This window comes from Onychostruthus taczanowskii, unplaced genomic scaffold, assembly GCF_017590055.1.
Source record: "Onychostruthus taczanowskii isolate IOZ18803 unplaced genomic scaffold, ASM1759005v1 scaffold12, whole genome shotgun sequence".
Lineage (NCBI taxonomy): Eukaryota > Metazoa > Chordata > Aves > Passeriformes > Passeridae > Onychostruthus > Onychostruthus taczanowskii.
Window position 1 is genome coordinate 5,449,636 of NW_024498351.1, and position 15,565 is coordinate 5,465,200.

At 38.1% G+C, this 15,565-nt stretch overlaps 1 protein-coding gene across 1 annotated transcript; it reads left to right on the top strand.

Moving 5' to 3' along the window:
• The first annotated feature begins 1,438 nt into the window (after positions 1–1,438).
• On the top strand, positions 1,439–14,904 carry RBM46 (RNA binding motif protein 46). Its single transcript, XM_041395744.1, has 6 exons — positions 1,439–1,469; positions 3,757–3,918; positions 7,489–7,956; positions 9,134–9,916; positions 13,442–13,501; positions 14,879–14,904. Exons 1-6 carry the CDS (start codon positions 1,439–1,441, stop codon positions 14,902–14,904), a joined length of 1,530 nt encoding a protein of 509 aa, XP_041251678.1.
• Positions 14,905–15,565: the final 661 nt, after the last annotated feature.

Sequence of the window (15,565 nt, forward strand, 5' to 3'; positions counted from 1 at the left end):
ATTCAGAACTTTTAAGTGGAGACATAGCATCTGTAAATTACACGATGAGTGCAACAAGCCATTATTAATAAAAACGCAACATGCATTCTCTTTGAAAAATAAACAAACTCAAATGACTAAATGTCAAATGTGGCAATTCTGTGGCAGTACAGATTTAAAGTGAGATTGCTAAAAGCTCTGGAACATATTCATAATAAAGATGAATTTGCATGTCCTGAAGGTAAAATTTCAGGGATCCGCTGCATTATTGCTAAGTGCAGCTGAGGATGTAAACCTTAGAAAAAGGGAGGGGGAGAAGTTTTTGGTGAAAACATTGTTTTTGAAAGACTTTAACTTGCTAGATGGGGGAAAAGGGCCACAACATTATGATAACAACTTGAAGACCTTGCAAGCTAATCCCACAAACCGCATATTTGATGTGTGCCTTGCTACGTGAGCCCTAAGGAGTTGTGATGGGAGTTCAAGAGCAGTGCCAGAACCGCAGGGCCTCCAGCCCGTCTGGCTTGGCGAGTGGCTGCACTTGTTGTGAAGCTCAAGGGCTCATTTCTAAGGGACTGAAACATTAACTGAGCCAACAGGGATTGAAACCAGACATGTATTCTCCCAGGCAGCCAGAGTCAGGACAAGAGAACGTAGCCTTGAGCTGCACCCAGGGGAGGTTTAGGTTGGACACTAGGAAGGATTTCTTCCCAGAAGGGGTGATCAAATATTGCAATGGAATAGAATGTCCAGGGAGGTGATCAACACCATCCCTGCGTAAGATGGGATGCAGCGCTTAGTGCCACAGTCTAGTGGACATGATAGCGTTGGGTCTTAGGCTAGATTTGGCTTTTTCAGAAGTCTTTTCCAACCTTTTTGATTCAGTAATACTCCACCTTGGTATTACTTGTCAACACGGACCTGAACAAGACTAAACACTCCCAAAAGAACGAGTGCATGCCAGATCACATCCTAAAGGCCAAAATATGACGCTTCGGAGCAGATAAAAGCCTCAGGAAGAAAAAAAATGTATACCAGCCAGGTTCTGAAAACGGTAAGGGCGCTCTCACTAGCCGGCACCCATTTGCCATGGAGCGGGAATGGAAAGCCGGTGCGCTGAGGCGGGGGGGCCGCGCGCCCGCCCTGAGGGCGGGAGCAGCGCGCGCCGTCCCAACGGCTCCAGCGGCGGCTGCGGCGCCGGGCACGTCCCCCCTTCGCCCAACCGTCGGCCACTTTAAAGAGCTCTCGCGTGCCGGGCACGTTTGAGCCGCTGCTATTGGCTAGCGCGGCCTGTCAATTGTGTCAGTGTCCGCCCTCCGCGGCCGCTGATTGGCCGGGCGGGTTGAGAGCGAGGGAAACCCCATGCATGCCCGCGGGGCCGGGCGCATGAGGCGCTGACAGCGCCGGCAGCTGGGCGGCGCTCTGTGGCGTTCGGCTCCCGACGGCACAGCGGGGAGTCATGCCCTGGCCTCGTCTGCCTGAGGATAGTGGTGGGTTCGGGTCCTTGCCGTGCCGTGGGGAAAGGCGGGAGGCAGTGCCATGAGGGATAAAGCGGTGTGGAGAAAGTGCGAGTCGGCGGGAGTAGCGCAGAGAGATTCGGGGGGGCGGGGGGTTTATTCTCTCCCCTTACTGCCCCACATGAGGCCGTGCCTCCTCGCGTCCGTGGCGTTTGTGCCCGGGGCGTGCCCGCGGTTGGCTTGCTTCTGCATTGCTCCTCAGGGCCGCTTCGCCCCGTTGAGCTGCCGCGGTGCCAGTCTGGTGCCCGCTTGCTGCCCTTGCAGATAACGACGACAAAGGGAAAAGCAGTTTGCCTCTCCCTCGCTCCAGCTTCGTTGTCGTCTCCATACCTTGTTAGGCCTGAGGCTGCCGAAAGGTTTCCTAATTACGGGATCGCTGTGTAGCTTGTGGGCTGTGAAACACAGTAAATGTAATTCACTTGCTGAAAGGAGATGGGGACACCATTTCTAGCAGGTGGGAGCCATGCTGTTTTTGCTTGTGCCTGTGGGGGATTTTTTTTTTTTTTTTTTTCAGGCATGTGGGGTTTTGCTTATGCCTGTGGGGTTTTTTTTTTTTTTTTTTTTTTTGGTGTGCTCTGCCCTGCTGCTTTCTGGAATCTCCTTTTGATGAAGTCAGGAGTTTTGTTAAAAATTCGGATTTTTTAGTGCCCTGTGACAGATACAATTTAAACTTTTTGAGAGTGGTTGCTTGCATGGATTTCTGCCTCAAAGTGAATACTGGCTTGATGAAAAGACAAAAAAATAGATCCGCACCAAAAGTCTTTTTTTGCTAGGGTGGGAAAAATAACTGTTTACACTGTTCTAATTGAAGGATTTGTGGGGTCTGTCATGTGAAGGCTGTTGGGGAAAAAATGCCCTTAGAAATAGTAATGACATTGATTCAAAGCACATTTGAAATGATAAAGCTGGGGCAGTGTGAGGGAATGAGCTGCAGCCCCATGTCTCAATAGTAATATCATTGCATAATATCCTTAAATGTAGGAGAACAGGCACTTCATCACACCATAAATTTGGTCTACAATATATTTAAAAACTTTAATTTTGTTGAGCAAATAGTAGTGGGTTGTCGAGAAATGTTTCTGTGAACTTTAAGCTGTTTTTAAATGTTTTTCTTATAAAAAGTAAACTGCTGATGTCTCAGGACATTGTTTTTGGAGCCTGAGCCCGAAGACAAAGAAAGCTGAAAATGTAAGGGGCACTGAAGAATAAACAGTGGTACCTTTATTTTTCTGGCGATGATTTTTTGGGCATTTTTAGGCCATTTCTCGAGAAGTGGCATGGCACTTGGAAATCGCATCTGGACAAAGGATTGAAGTGATGAAAAAGATTGCTTGCCTAAGCAGACCTTGGGGCAGATAATTTTGGGAAAAGAATAAATAAATTGCAGAAGGAAAAAGAGAAAGAAACATCTGACTTGAGATTTTTTTATTGGCTTGACTAGTAAAATTCGTAATTGCCAAGTGGTGCGATTGTTTTTCATCCCCTGGGTGACAGAAACCTAAAGTTGTTGGGTGAGATCTTGGCATGCCAGAGAAATTGGAGCTAGGGCAGCAGCAACCATATTGATAAGGTTTAGTTTTTGAAATCGTGAAAATGGATAAAGCCATGAAAATAGGGATCCCAGAGGTGGGATTAGTTCAAACCTTTAGTTTTGCCAGATTGTTCTGACTAATTTTATTTTATATCGGTATTAACAAAATTATTTGTGTTCATGAGTTCTTTGACTTCTTTATAGTAACTGGGCATGGAATTGAGGTGTTTGTCTAGTGTTTTTATACTAAAATACAAATTTGAAATAGTTGGCATTCTCATAAAATGTAGTGATAAGAAAATGGAACTTATCACCTGGAGTAGTTTATTGGTGCCTTACACAACTGTGATGACATGGCTTATGAAAGAATTCATTCTTCTACTTGAAGGGCAGCATGCTTAAAAATAGTTGTGCTACTTAGGTTGTGCTAGCTGTGATAAGAGAGGTTGAGTATAGATCATGTAATAATTACATTATTGCATGATGATCATGTAAATATTACATTACATATTTCTGTAGCTGGGTAAAGTTCCAGATTATCCCAGCTACAGAACAATGGTCTGAAAGCAAGTGCACATGTGGTAGTGGCTACATGTAGGATTGAAGCTTCATGCTAAACAAAGTTGCAGTAAATAGGCAATAGGCCTGAGTGGTTTTTTTGCTAGCTTCTGTGTGCACAGAACAACTTAGAATTTGCTGAAATGGAATATTTGCTATATTCTGTTGAAGCTGTTGCAGATATGCATGAGGAGAATAAAGCTGCAGCAAATGGATGTGGCAAGATCCGAAGTGGTGCTCAAAATGGGGCAGCTTTACTTGCCCTAATGGAGAAGACTGGATACAGCATGGTTCAGCAAAATGGGCAAAGAAAATTTGGTGGTCCTCCACCAGGTAAGCATTTCTTTTGAGACTGAAAATTGGTGTAGCCTCATGTTGTTTATCTTGACAGTGACCAGTAGTAGAAGCTTAAGGAAAAAAGTCTAAGAAACCCAGCACACATGGGGAGAGTCCTGATGTGTTTTACAGTTTCCAGCAATTTAAAATCTCTTGAGCTAGACTGTGTGGAACATTTGCTTTAGGTGGACTTAAAAATCACAGCTTTAAAGCTGCCTAAAATTGACAGGTAGCACAACAAATGTGGAGTTCACAAAGCCAAGTGTGTTCCATATGACTGAGAATATGCTTCAAAACATTTAGGGACACAGAAGGGAAAAACAAGTTGGTGACAGAGGCCTAACCTACTTAGTCTTCTCTTATACCTTATCACTTGCATTGGCCAAAGCATTTTTTTTTGGACTTTTGTTCTCTGAGAGAGCACCAGTGAAGATTAACTCATTTTGTTTCAGAGTTGATGATAAAATATTTCTTTTATTTTGAGTAATTTTTCCAGTGTTGCTGACATCAGCAGTGTACAAGAATTTTGCTACTAAGCCTGGTTTTACGACATGGAATACAGTAACTCTTCTTTCAGAATCAGATTATGCACTTAGACAAGCAGAAAGAAGGAAAATTTGTTGTGCTGCTCTTTCAGTTCATTCTCACTTGTGGCCTGTGATTCCATTTCTTTATAAGCTATGCTTATAAGCATGAACTTTATTTACTCATTGCTGTATGGAGCTTAAGTTAGAGCTGCATCAAAATTATTTCTCTGGGAGCTATTCTGTCGTACATTTTGTCTGTACTTTTACTAAGCCTATATAAAATAGCAAAAGAAAGCCCTGTGAAACTCTTGAAAATGGCACTGGAAAAAGAACTGCAGGGCATCAATAACTTCAGCCTGTTCTTAAATTATTATACATCTTTTACTTAATAATGTCTTTGAATTAGAGCATTAGACAGTATTGTGTTTGTTTAGCAAAGTTAATTTTCTGAAACCAGATGGGTTTGGCAAGGTATCTCTTCCATCAATCTGTTCATTGACATTAGATATGCATATTTTCTTCAAATCTTCATGTGTTTTCATAGGATGTTAAAAATAATTTTTTTTTCAGGTTGGAAATTAGTTGGCTGTAGGCCTGCTGAGGCTTAAATGTTTGAGATGGCTTGTAGGAAATTACAGTATCTTTATAAATGAAGGATTTCACTATGAATTTTCCTTCTTTAAGATGTGATTTCTATAAGCTTGTGTTGCTGTCAAAGGATAATCTCACTGTCAGCTCTGTTCTCAGCAGATGTGGCTGAAAATTGCCCTAAAAATTTGCAGGTTTTTACCTGGTACAGTTCTTGTTTAGTGTGTGCCACTTGTGAAAAATGTATCTTACAGTGTTTTAAAAAAAGCTGAAAGTGAATTTTCATAGTTTTATGTCTGCTGCCGTCTAAGCAGTGCAGCCAGTGATGTCACTAGGCATGGGAGTCATTAGAATTACATGGAAGTTTAAGATGACATGGACACTTAACAGTGGGAGGATTATGACTAATGTTGATTGAAGTGCTGCAAAAATAGCAGTCCCATTTTCTGTTGTCCAGCAGTGAATCAAGTGCCCAGTCAAGGAAACTGTCAGCTACTTGTGGAATGCTTTGGACTGACTTCCCATGTTTGCTCTGCTAAGTACATGTCCCTCATTGGCAAATGTGGCACAGACCAGTTTTCTTTAAATCAGGAGTCAGAGGCTAATTCCACTTGGCAGTAATGTGCTGTACTGCTGGGTTAGTATGCAGCTTTAAAATTAGAAGGGGGGATTTTTGTGTGGGAAGTGGCTTTTGCTTATTGAGAATTACTGTTGAACAAGTTATTGGGCTGAGAAGGATGGTAAAGTTTATCTAGTTAACAAATAAATAAAGATTGTTATTTAATTTCATTACTCCTGCACTTTCTTTTCCTCTACTGTCATGTGCAGTTGCCTTTGTCTTTGGAGCTCCTAAATGGTGTGCAGTTGGTTTTTTGTTTTTATGTGGGAAGGGACTGGCATGATGTGAGTGATGGCAGTACTAGCCTGCCAATGGTGTTAGCTGCCATGTCCAGTCAGACCTCAGCTCAGAGATGTTTATAGAGGTGAAAATGATAAAAATGTGGAATGCTGTGTGGAACAGAGCCAAGCTTTTTCTTAGATAAGTCACAGCAGTGTGACTCCAAAATGCATGTCAATTCTGATGACTTGGTAGCTTCCCTGTGTGCCGTGTAGTTCTTTCTCTACAGTTTTTAGATGAAAAATGATTTTGTGAGAAGGCAAAAATCTCTCAATTCTGTTAATTTTTTTCAAAAGTAAATTACAGGCTCTCTGACAGTACATTAAAGAAAAAGTGTTAATTACAAAATCATCTAAATATAATTTATTCTGAACTTCAAACCAAAGTACATTATTTAATTATCTTCTTGTCTTAACTTGTCAACAGTAATTATTTTTTCACCTTGCCTCATTATGCTTTGTCATTTCATACTAGTATAGGTTTTTTCTACTATCTTTTTTCTTGCAAGTATTCCTTGCTTTTTCTCCTGTAAAAAAACCTTCCTTGTCAAAACCTTTAGAAAAAGCTTTTAGTCATGATTTGAGTGTCTGCCTTTGAACCTTCTGCCTGAGTTGTTTGTCTAATTTAAAAAAAAAGAAACAAAGCCAAACAAACTTTTTAAAAATTATTTTTTTATGATTTTGGGAAAATGGAGTGCTGTATTTGAAGACCATAACTCTATAATATTAAATGCATAAATACACCTTTTCAGTATCTGTTGAACACATCTTTCAGTATATGTGGCAGAAATATGAAAGAATGTTTAAATGGCCTTGGCTTAAGGAGAGAAGCATAGATGTTCTGCAGCTTTCAGATGTCAACCAAAGACTAACTTGTTCTGTGGAATTTTTTTTTTTTAATTCTTTTTTTCCTACCATCCACTACTGTGAAAGCTGTGGTCTGTTTTTGGAGTAAAAGTGTTACATCTTTTTGGCTGTTGCAGAAAGTTTGGCTCTGTATCGTACTTTTTTTAGGGAGTCCTATTTTATTGGATGGATGAAGGTGGAAGCAAAATGTTTGGAGGTTTTGAATGATGTCAAGGAAGAAAAAAAAAGTGCTGCACTGAGGACTTTAATGAAATTTATAAAAATATGGGGGTAAGAAGTGCAGAGAAGCATTTTGTAACTTTAAAGCATTGTAGTAGAAAATAAAACTGAAGTTATTACCTAGGTATCTTTCTTAGGTATATCAGTTTTATTAATAACTGATAAAAAACTGTAAGTGGCATAAAATGATTGAAATAGATACTCTTGCTAAACCAGTCAGTGTTTTTGATAAACAGGGTTCAGTGTGTTGTCATACAGATTCCATTGGAAAACAGCCCAGAAGATGGAATTTAAAGAAATGCAAACTGTGGGTTTCTGGCATTTTTAAAAATTTAAACATAAAAGAAATAAGACGTAATAGAATGTGCTAGGTTTTAGCTGAGACCAGAAATAAATAACTCCCACATTCAAACTGGTGTGGGGAAATGTGCATTTGTACTAAGATTGCTGTTGGACAATTTATTTTAAGGTTGGGAAGGTCCTCCACCACCTCGTGGCTGTGAAGTTTTTGTGGGTAAGATTCCTCGTGATATGTATGAAGATGAGCTAGTTCCTGTTTTTGAGAGAGCTGGGAAGATCTATGAGCTCAGACTGATGATGGAATTCAGTGGTGAGAACCGAGGCTATGCTTTTGTGATGTACACCACTAAAGAGGAAGCCCAGCTGGCCATCAAGATTCTTAATAATTATGAAATTCGTCCAGGGAAGTTTATTGGTGTCTGCGTAAGCTTGGACAACTGCAGGCTGTTTATTGGAGCAATTCCTAAAGATAAGAAAAAAGAAGAAATACTGAATGAAATGAAAAAAGTTACAGAAGGAGTGGTGGATGTCATTGTTTATCCAAATGCCACTGACAAAACTAAAAATCGTGGCTTTGCCTTTGTAGAATATGAATCTCACAGAGCAGCGGCAATGGCTAGAAGACGACTAATCCCAGGTAAAACTGTTTGTAATTAAACAGAGTTTTTTTGGAGAGTACCTATTTCCATATTGTGGGGGGATGAGATGGTGCATCGTTTCTGTTTTCCATTCTTTAAGGTGTTTTGAGAGTTACAAAACTTAAGTATTGCATTTAGGCTAAGGATGAATTTATTTTTTTAAGTTTTGTAGTTGTGGGGGGTTTTTTTAAAAACTTTTTAAGAAGCTGTAATTTAGGTAGTTCTGACAATTAAAAAATAGACATCAGTTTTATGTAATTTAGGTACTTATGCCAGTATGTATTTGCATGGGCACACATTCAGTTTTCATTTACGTGCACAAGGCTCTGCAGTCAAATTCTCTTAAAAGTGAGCTTAGAAAGGATAATGCCTTGAATGTGCCTCATATTTTCTGTGGGTTATCATGAGTAATGTTATTTTCATCACTATGAAATACATTAATGTTTAATATTTTAAAAAAAGATAGGTCTTTAATATTTTACTAGAAAATAATTTTGAAAGAAAAAAGTACGTAAAAGTATATACAATATGCAAAATATCAAATATTTTTTATGTAATAAGTATCAATATAATACTTGTAATAATATGTAATATAGTCAACATGTAATTGGTATATTTTATATATATATATATATCTGCAAAGTGGTGGGTGAAATACCTCCAGATCACTGAATGGAAAATAAATCAGTATGATACGTGAAATGGTGGGTTGACATGAGTAACAAAGCAGGTTTGGTTTTGGTTTTTTTCTTTTAGTTTGGGTTCTGGCATGTGCTGCAACATAGAGTAAGGGCTGTGCTGAAGCTGTACATTTAGATTACTATTTCCAGGTGGTGTCTATGCTTTTTAAAGTGGCAGTGTTATTGAAGAGGCTGTGTTTAGTAGCTTTTTAAATACGTTACTTTTGGTTTTCTTTTGTGTGTCTGTATGTGCATGTCACGGAGTCTTTGTTTTGACAACTTATGGTGCTTAATGAACCCAAAGGTAACAGAGCACTTGTCATTTTTGCAGAGTCTCATTTACTTTAACAATTTCAGGTAAATTTAGTAGATGCAGGCAACAAAACCCAGTTTCTAGTGGTATGCATCATGTTTTCTTTTTGTAGAGTTAGGTGATAAGAATGATTCTGCTTTCCTTTGCATGTTTCTTAATTTATGTAATGCTTCTTTGCTGTAGGAACATTCCAGCCCTGGGGTCATACTATTCAAGTAGACTGGGCAGATCCTGAGAAAGTAGTTGATGAAGAAACTATGCAGAGAGTTAAAGTATTGTATGTGAGAAATTTAATGATATCTACTACAGAGGACAAAATTAAAGCTGAATTCAACAAATTCAAGCCAGGAGTGGTTGAACGTGTGAAGAAGTTGAGGGACTATGCTTTTGTTCATTTTTTCCACCGTGAAGATGCAGTTGCCGCTATGTCTGTAATGAATGGAAAGTGCATTGATGGAGCCAGCATTGAGGTAACACTGGCAAAGCCAGTTAACAAAGAAAGTTCTTGGAAGCAACATTTCAATGGTCAGATAAGTCCTAGTTCTGAAAACCTCTTAGGGTTTCCTAACAAAGAAGATGGCACTCAAAAATCCTTGGGGAAACCAGCAAGTCTTTCAGTTCGTCTGAATGGTCAGCGCAGTCCAAGTCCTCCTGAAGTTGAAAGAAGTACATATCCCATTTTTCCAGGAATAAAGCTTACTCCAATTAGCATGTATTCTTTAAAGCTGAGTCACTTCAGTTCTGCAGTAATGCATCTGGATTATTTTTGCCATAAAAATAGCTGGGCACCACCAGAATACTGCTTGTATTCAACCACAAGTCAGGATGGGAAAATACTCTTGGTGTACAAGGTGCTTATTTCTAGTATTGCAGATGATTCCCAGAGTTACTTCATGCCAGAAAAACTCTGTACAACAGTAGAAGATGCAAAGGAATTGGCAGCACAGTTCACACTTTTACATCTAGGTAAGCATTTTTGATTATATGTGAAAAACTGGAGCTAGAAAAGTTATTTCTAAATGGTTTTTGGTATACATATCTTGGTGCACATGTGTGTTTTGTATAAAGTAGTCTACAGAAGACTTGGTTCTTGTGTCAGTTGAGTCTGGACCATTAGATGAGAGCATTGAGAAAACACTGTAAGTATCTAAACAGTCCAATGCCAGGGTAATTTTTGATTACATTTATCTACTGGAATGATGTATAAGGAAGAATTAGATGACGTGTAAGTAACTTAGGTTTAAGGTCATCTGTGAGATGGTTACAGTGCTGAATATGTATTTGAAAGTCTGTGTTCTAGAAGCTTCATTTGTACATGTAGCATTTTTTTAAAAATTAGAATGCAACTACTAGAAGAGGAAAGGTTTTATATTATGAAATTGGGGGGGGGAGGGTGGGATTTTTTTTCTTTGGTTGGGTTTTTTCCTTCACCTGTTCTAATTTTGGTGAATTAGATAAGTGATTGCAGTACGCTGTTAGAATAGTGTTACCATTCTTCTCTTCCTAATACTGCTTCTTAGCACTTGTTCTTCAAGTCTCTTGAGATGTATGTAGGCTGTGGTGAGGTTTCTCCTTTGGATGAGTTCATAGCAGACTTATTTCAGGCTTGACTGTGATGCCTTTTTTTTCTTTTCTTTTTTTTTTTTTTTTTTTGCAATGCATGACTAAAATGTAAACAAGCTTTTTCTTCTTCCTTACATTCTTTGTTCTCCTTGGGTTTGGGTTTGGCGTGGCCAAAAGGTCTTAGAGGAAGAAGAACCTCTGAAGGACAAAGCCTTATACATTGTGTCCACCTCAGCAGTGGAGTGCTTGGTTTACATTAGTGGGACACCTCTAGAAGGCGATGCTTTCAGATGGCCAAAGTGGTTTTGAATAATAAATGGCTAAGTATCTGTGTCTGGTTTTGTACACACAGTGTTTGACTAGTTGAGTGTCTGTTTCCATATTTTTCTAGCTAGGAAAATTAGGGCCACACCTTTATAACCCATGTAATCCTAAACACAAAGATAAAAAGGGTACTAAACTCAAAATAGTGTTGTGAGTCTCTTCTTAAGAATAAAGACAGTTGCAGGTTTTGTGCTTGGCCATATGTACCTGCCCAGTTTGCTTCTTTTGTTACCTAAAGTTATTTTCTCTCCTGTACTTCTCTGGGAAAGAATCAAGGAAACAATTAAAGTTATATTAAGAGTGATTATTCACAGTTGTGGGCAAATCCTGAATGCAGACTATTTAAAAAAAAATGAAGAACGTATGTGTTGAGATTTTTATCTCCTCAGTTATAATTACAAATGCTGTAGGGAAAACGTTTTAAAGTGGATTTAAATTAATAGTATTCTAAAGCTTTTAGTATTCTAAAGCTTTTTAGCACTTGATTGTGCCATAAAATCACAGTTAATGTGAATTGGTATTTAGCAGAATTCCCAAATACCAGATTTGCTTTTTACAGCTAGGTCTACCTGTTGGCCTGGTGCTAGTAATGCTGTCTTGTTATCTTTGAATAATGCTTTTTTGGGTTTTTTTTTTAATGTCCTCTGTGCGTTCTGGTTTGTGAGGACTTGGGCCTGCAGAGAGCATACAGAGCTCTGATTTGAAGCAAAAGTACAGGGCTGACTTTTGAAAGATACCCATATTTTATATTGATTAAAAAACCCCTTTTTGATGTTGGCATTGTTGTGATGCTGAAGCATAGCCTTAGGGAGTCTAAAAGTACAGTTTACTTTCCCTATCTAATCTAAAGAAGTTGCTTCTGTTCCAGTTCAGTATATATTCTGTGTTGAAAGAAATATCTACAGGTAAAGACGATTTGCTAGATGTGACAGAGCCCTTCCTTCTCATGGAAGTGTTGAATGATGATGATGCTGCTGATCGATGTGTGGGCTGTGGGGTTTTTTTGGGGTTTGGGAGCTTTGTCTGGGGTTTTTTTTTTGATAACTGGCTGTGATTTGAGAAAAGTGTGAGTGTGTTTCTTGGGAGCAACTTTATTATAAACATGAGTGTACAGAGATGACATAGGGACTAATTCCTTCTGGTAAGTAACTTCTCTTAGAGAAACCTAAGTTTTTGGCCACTTAATTTTTCATGATGTGTACAGGTTGGGTTTTACTGTTAGTTTTCTTTTTAAAGCATATAGCTGTTCTCAGGTAAGTAAATGAGAAAGGGCTGGTTTGATTAATAATCTCAAGACATTCTGGCTTTATTTTTTTTTTGTGGTATGTATTTCTGTATTTCCTTTCACACATTACAGAATACTTGATTTTTACACAAGTTTATATAGTACTGGTACACAGCAGTCCTGAGCAGATAGCAGTACAACAACTAGCCACTTGGTGTCACCTGAGTATTTTGAAAATTATGGTTTTTAGAAAGCACAGAAAACTATGCTGTCAGGGAAAGATTAATAAGCTATATTTTAATGTTACTAGATACATCACCAATAGATCAAGGGAGTGAAAACACTCAGGCTTGGTTAAATGTGTGAAAATCACGTCTGGGTGTTCATTTATGAGAAAGGGAGCAGAGCTACATGTTGAAATTTCAGGAGATAAATGTTGTCAGGGGGAGGAGTGGGGAGATAGGGAAAGGAATAGGGAAACACCTGAATGTCCTGTAGAAGAATTAATACTTCTAACATTACCTATTTCTAGTCTTAAGATATAGCAAAGGCTGAGTCTTGGGAAATGCCCTACTGAATTGACTTAAGGGTGATGGGGAAAAATGGGAGAAGTTTCAGCCAGGTTTTAAATGGGTATTCCACTATAGGTTGTTCTTTGCACTTTCACATATGCTATTTCATGCTACATCTCCCTAAGACACAATTTATGGAATTATTTTTCTAGGTAGAAGAGAATATTTAAAAATATTTATAAGAAAAATACACTGATTAATCTGCAAGGAAAAGCCTTTTAATAACTAACTATAGCACATAAATAATAGTTTCCTTCCAGTTCCCCTCATATAAGTTTTCTAGTAAATGGTACTTAAATAGGTGGAGCAGGCATTGTATCTTACTACTATGAATTCACTTGTTTAAATATATTAAATACTGCATGCAGTAGCAATTTACAAGTCATGGATAAAACTTTTATAAGCTAGTTCAAGAGTCTGTATTTAGCATCTGTGTCTCAGAACAAATATATCTCCAGATTGCTCTTCTAGATTTTGGACATCAAACCTGAAGATCAAGTGAGATGGTTTTCTAGTTTTGTTGTAGGAATGTTCTTTAACTAAACATTGCCTTGATTTGCTTTATCAAAGTTAATTATATTGCTCTTGGAACAATCAACAGCCACAAATTGTAGGATGTTTGAAAAAAATGCAGAAGTTACTGGCTTTGTGTAGCAAATACAGATGATAAGTGGTAATTCATGGTTTGGAGCTTCTAAGTGATCTTTAGAAAGGCTCAGACTGTAGTATAAGAAGTTTTTTAACAGTATGAATTTAGAAGTCTGAAATAATTATCAGATGGCTTACACCTAATGGTTTTTCTTACAGCCCCCGAGCAAGCATATATAACACTGCTGTCCCTGAATGCAGCGTGGTGGGATAGTAAAGGTGAGTAAGCCTCTCAGGATTGTTCATTGTGGCTTTTTGCCCTCTCAGTGGCATTGTCTTAGCTGCACTGTTTGTTAGAGAAGTTGTACTTTCCTCACAGACACAGCTTTAAGGTGGCTTGTAGAGATTCTCTGTTGGTTTTTCCAAAGGAGACCATATCTCTGCTGCCCTCTACCTACTGATGGATCACACAGTCTGATGTTCTTGTTGGTTGTGCAGCACAAAGGAAGGTTATGGTTTTTATTCCTAAAATGACTCTGAGTTATTTTTCAGTCATTTCTTAATTATTTGCCTTTCTAGCTTGGGTTTAAATTTATGTACAAAAGTGGGAGCTCTTACTACTCTGGATGCTTGGAGGACTATTTTTTGGCTAGTCAGTAAAAGAGACTATTGTCTCCTCTGACTTTCTTTTGAATATGCTATTGTGGATATAAGTGTGAATTGCTGTTGTGAATTTATGTGTGTATATCTGTCACTTCTGAGGCCTCCCTCTTTTTTTTTGGAGTGGCTTGAGAATGGTTTTTGAAAGCTTACAAGGCAGTTTGAAAATGGCATTAAATCCACGCTCTGGGTTAACTTTACTGCTGGAAGCTTTTAATCCCAGGCGCACAGAACATTTCCCAAAGGTTCAGTTATGTTTCAGCTGCTGCTAACGAACAGGGAACACAGATCTTGTAAATCTTGGGCTGTGCAAGAAAACTTGAAAAAGAATAAGTTAGACAGATACAACAACATCGGACTGACTTTATCTGTGAAATAACTTGTCTGCCTTCCCTAGAGTCAGTCACTTCAAAGCAGGATATAATTAACATGTTTTCTTCTACTCCACTGATGATCACAGTGAGGTTGAGTTTTGTCTATGCAGTGTACATAGTACATCAGGCAGAACTTGGTGCTTAGTTGAGTGTAGACTCTGATCTAAAGTGGTAAATATGCAATATGAGTGATTGCTGCTATGATATGTATAATGTATGTAGCTAATACAGCTCAGAACAATGACCTAATGTGCACTTGAGAGTTGTCTGCATTAATGTTTTGTGTTCAGTGAAGGTGAAACAAAGGGTTATTATTTTGAAGTACAGTTAAAAGTGTTCTGTGTGTGTATATAGATGATGAGAAAATACATTCAGTACTGAAGAATGGGGTCTCCTAAAACTATAAAGCTCTCAAGAAAAAAAACCCTTTGAGCATTTGACTAAACAATTTCTTAATTATTTTGAGTTAGTGCTGCAGAAGAAAGGGAAGAACACAGCATTGATATAAGACTGTGAATGCTTTCGTTATACCATTATCTTAACTATTAAGTCCATCTTAAAATTGATAATGCAGTATGTTTGCTGAAATCAAAGTCTCTTTCCTCCCCCTCTCTTTCCACAGCCAACTGTACACCCTACTTGGTTTGAATATCCCTGAAGAAGAGAAGTTTGGAATTTATTGCTTTGGATCTTGTAATGAAAAGAAAAAGAACACCCCACTGATACATAATTACTGGAAATTCACATTCCATGTTTATTGATGAATAATTCTTCAAAGCACGTGTATTAAGCATTTCAATTTAAAGATTAGTGAAATTGAATGTTAAATTGTTTTGGTTAGTTTGATTAAATTTGGGTTTTGAAATATAATTTGTTTAAAATATTTTTATTACCTGTAATAGTCTATACAGCAGTAATTTATATTTAGTGTTGAAACAATTTGCCACGATTCCTATTCTTGTATTTTCACACAGAATTTTTTCAGCTTCTATTGTATGTAATAAATCTTAAACAAATGTTAAAAAACCCCACCAACAAAACAATGAACACCGTTCTAGCAATCATAAACATGCATAATACGAGACTTAAATACCATCCACAAGTTTGCTTCCATTAACTTGATGCAAAATTTTATAGGAAGAACATGTCCAATAAAATCTTTGCTTCAGATCTAGCAGTACACCAATGGAAAACTGGTATTTTGAAGGACTCTACATGAATGTACCATCAGGCTACATTGCTGTAGTCATAACACTGAAGTTCAATACCTTAGTTAATTCTTGGAGAAAAAAACAGGCAAAAAAAATCT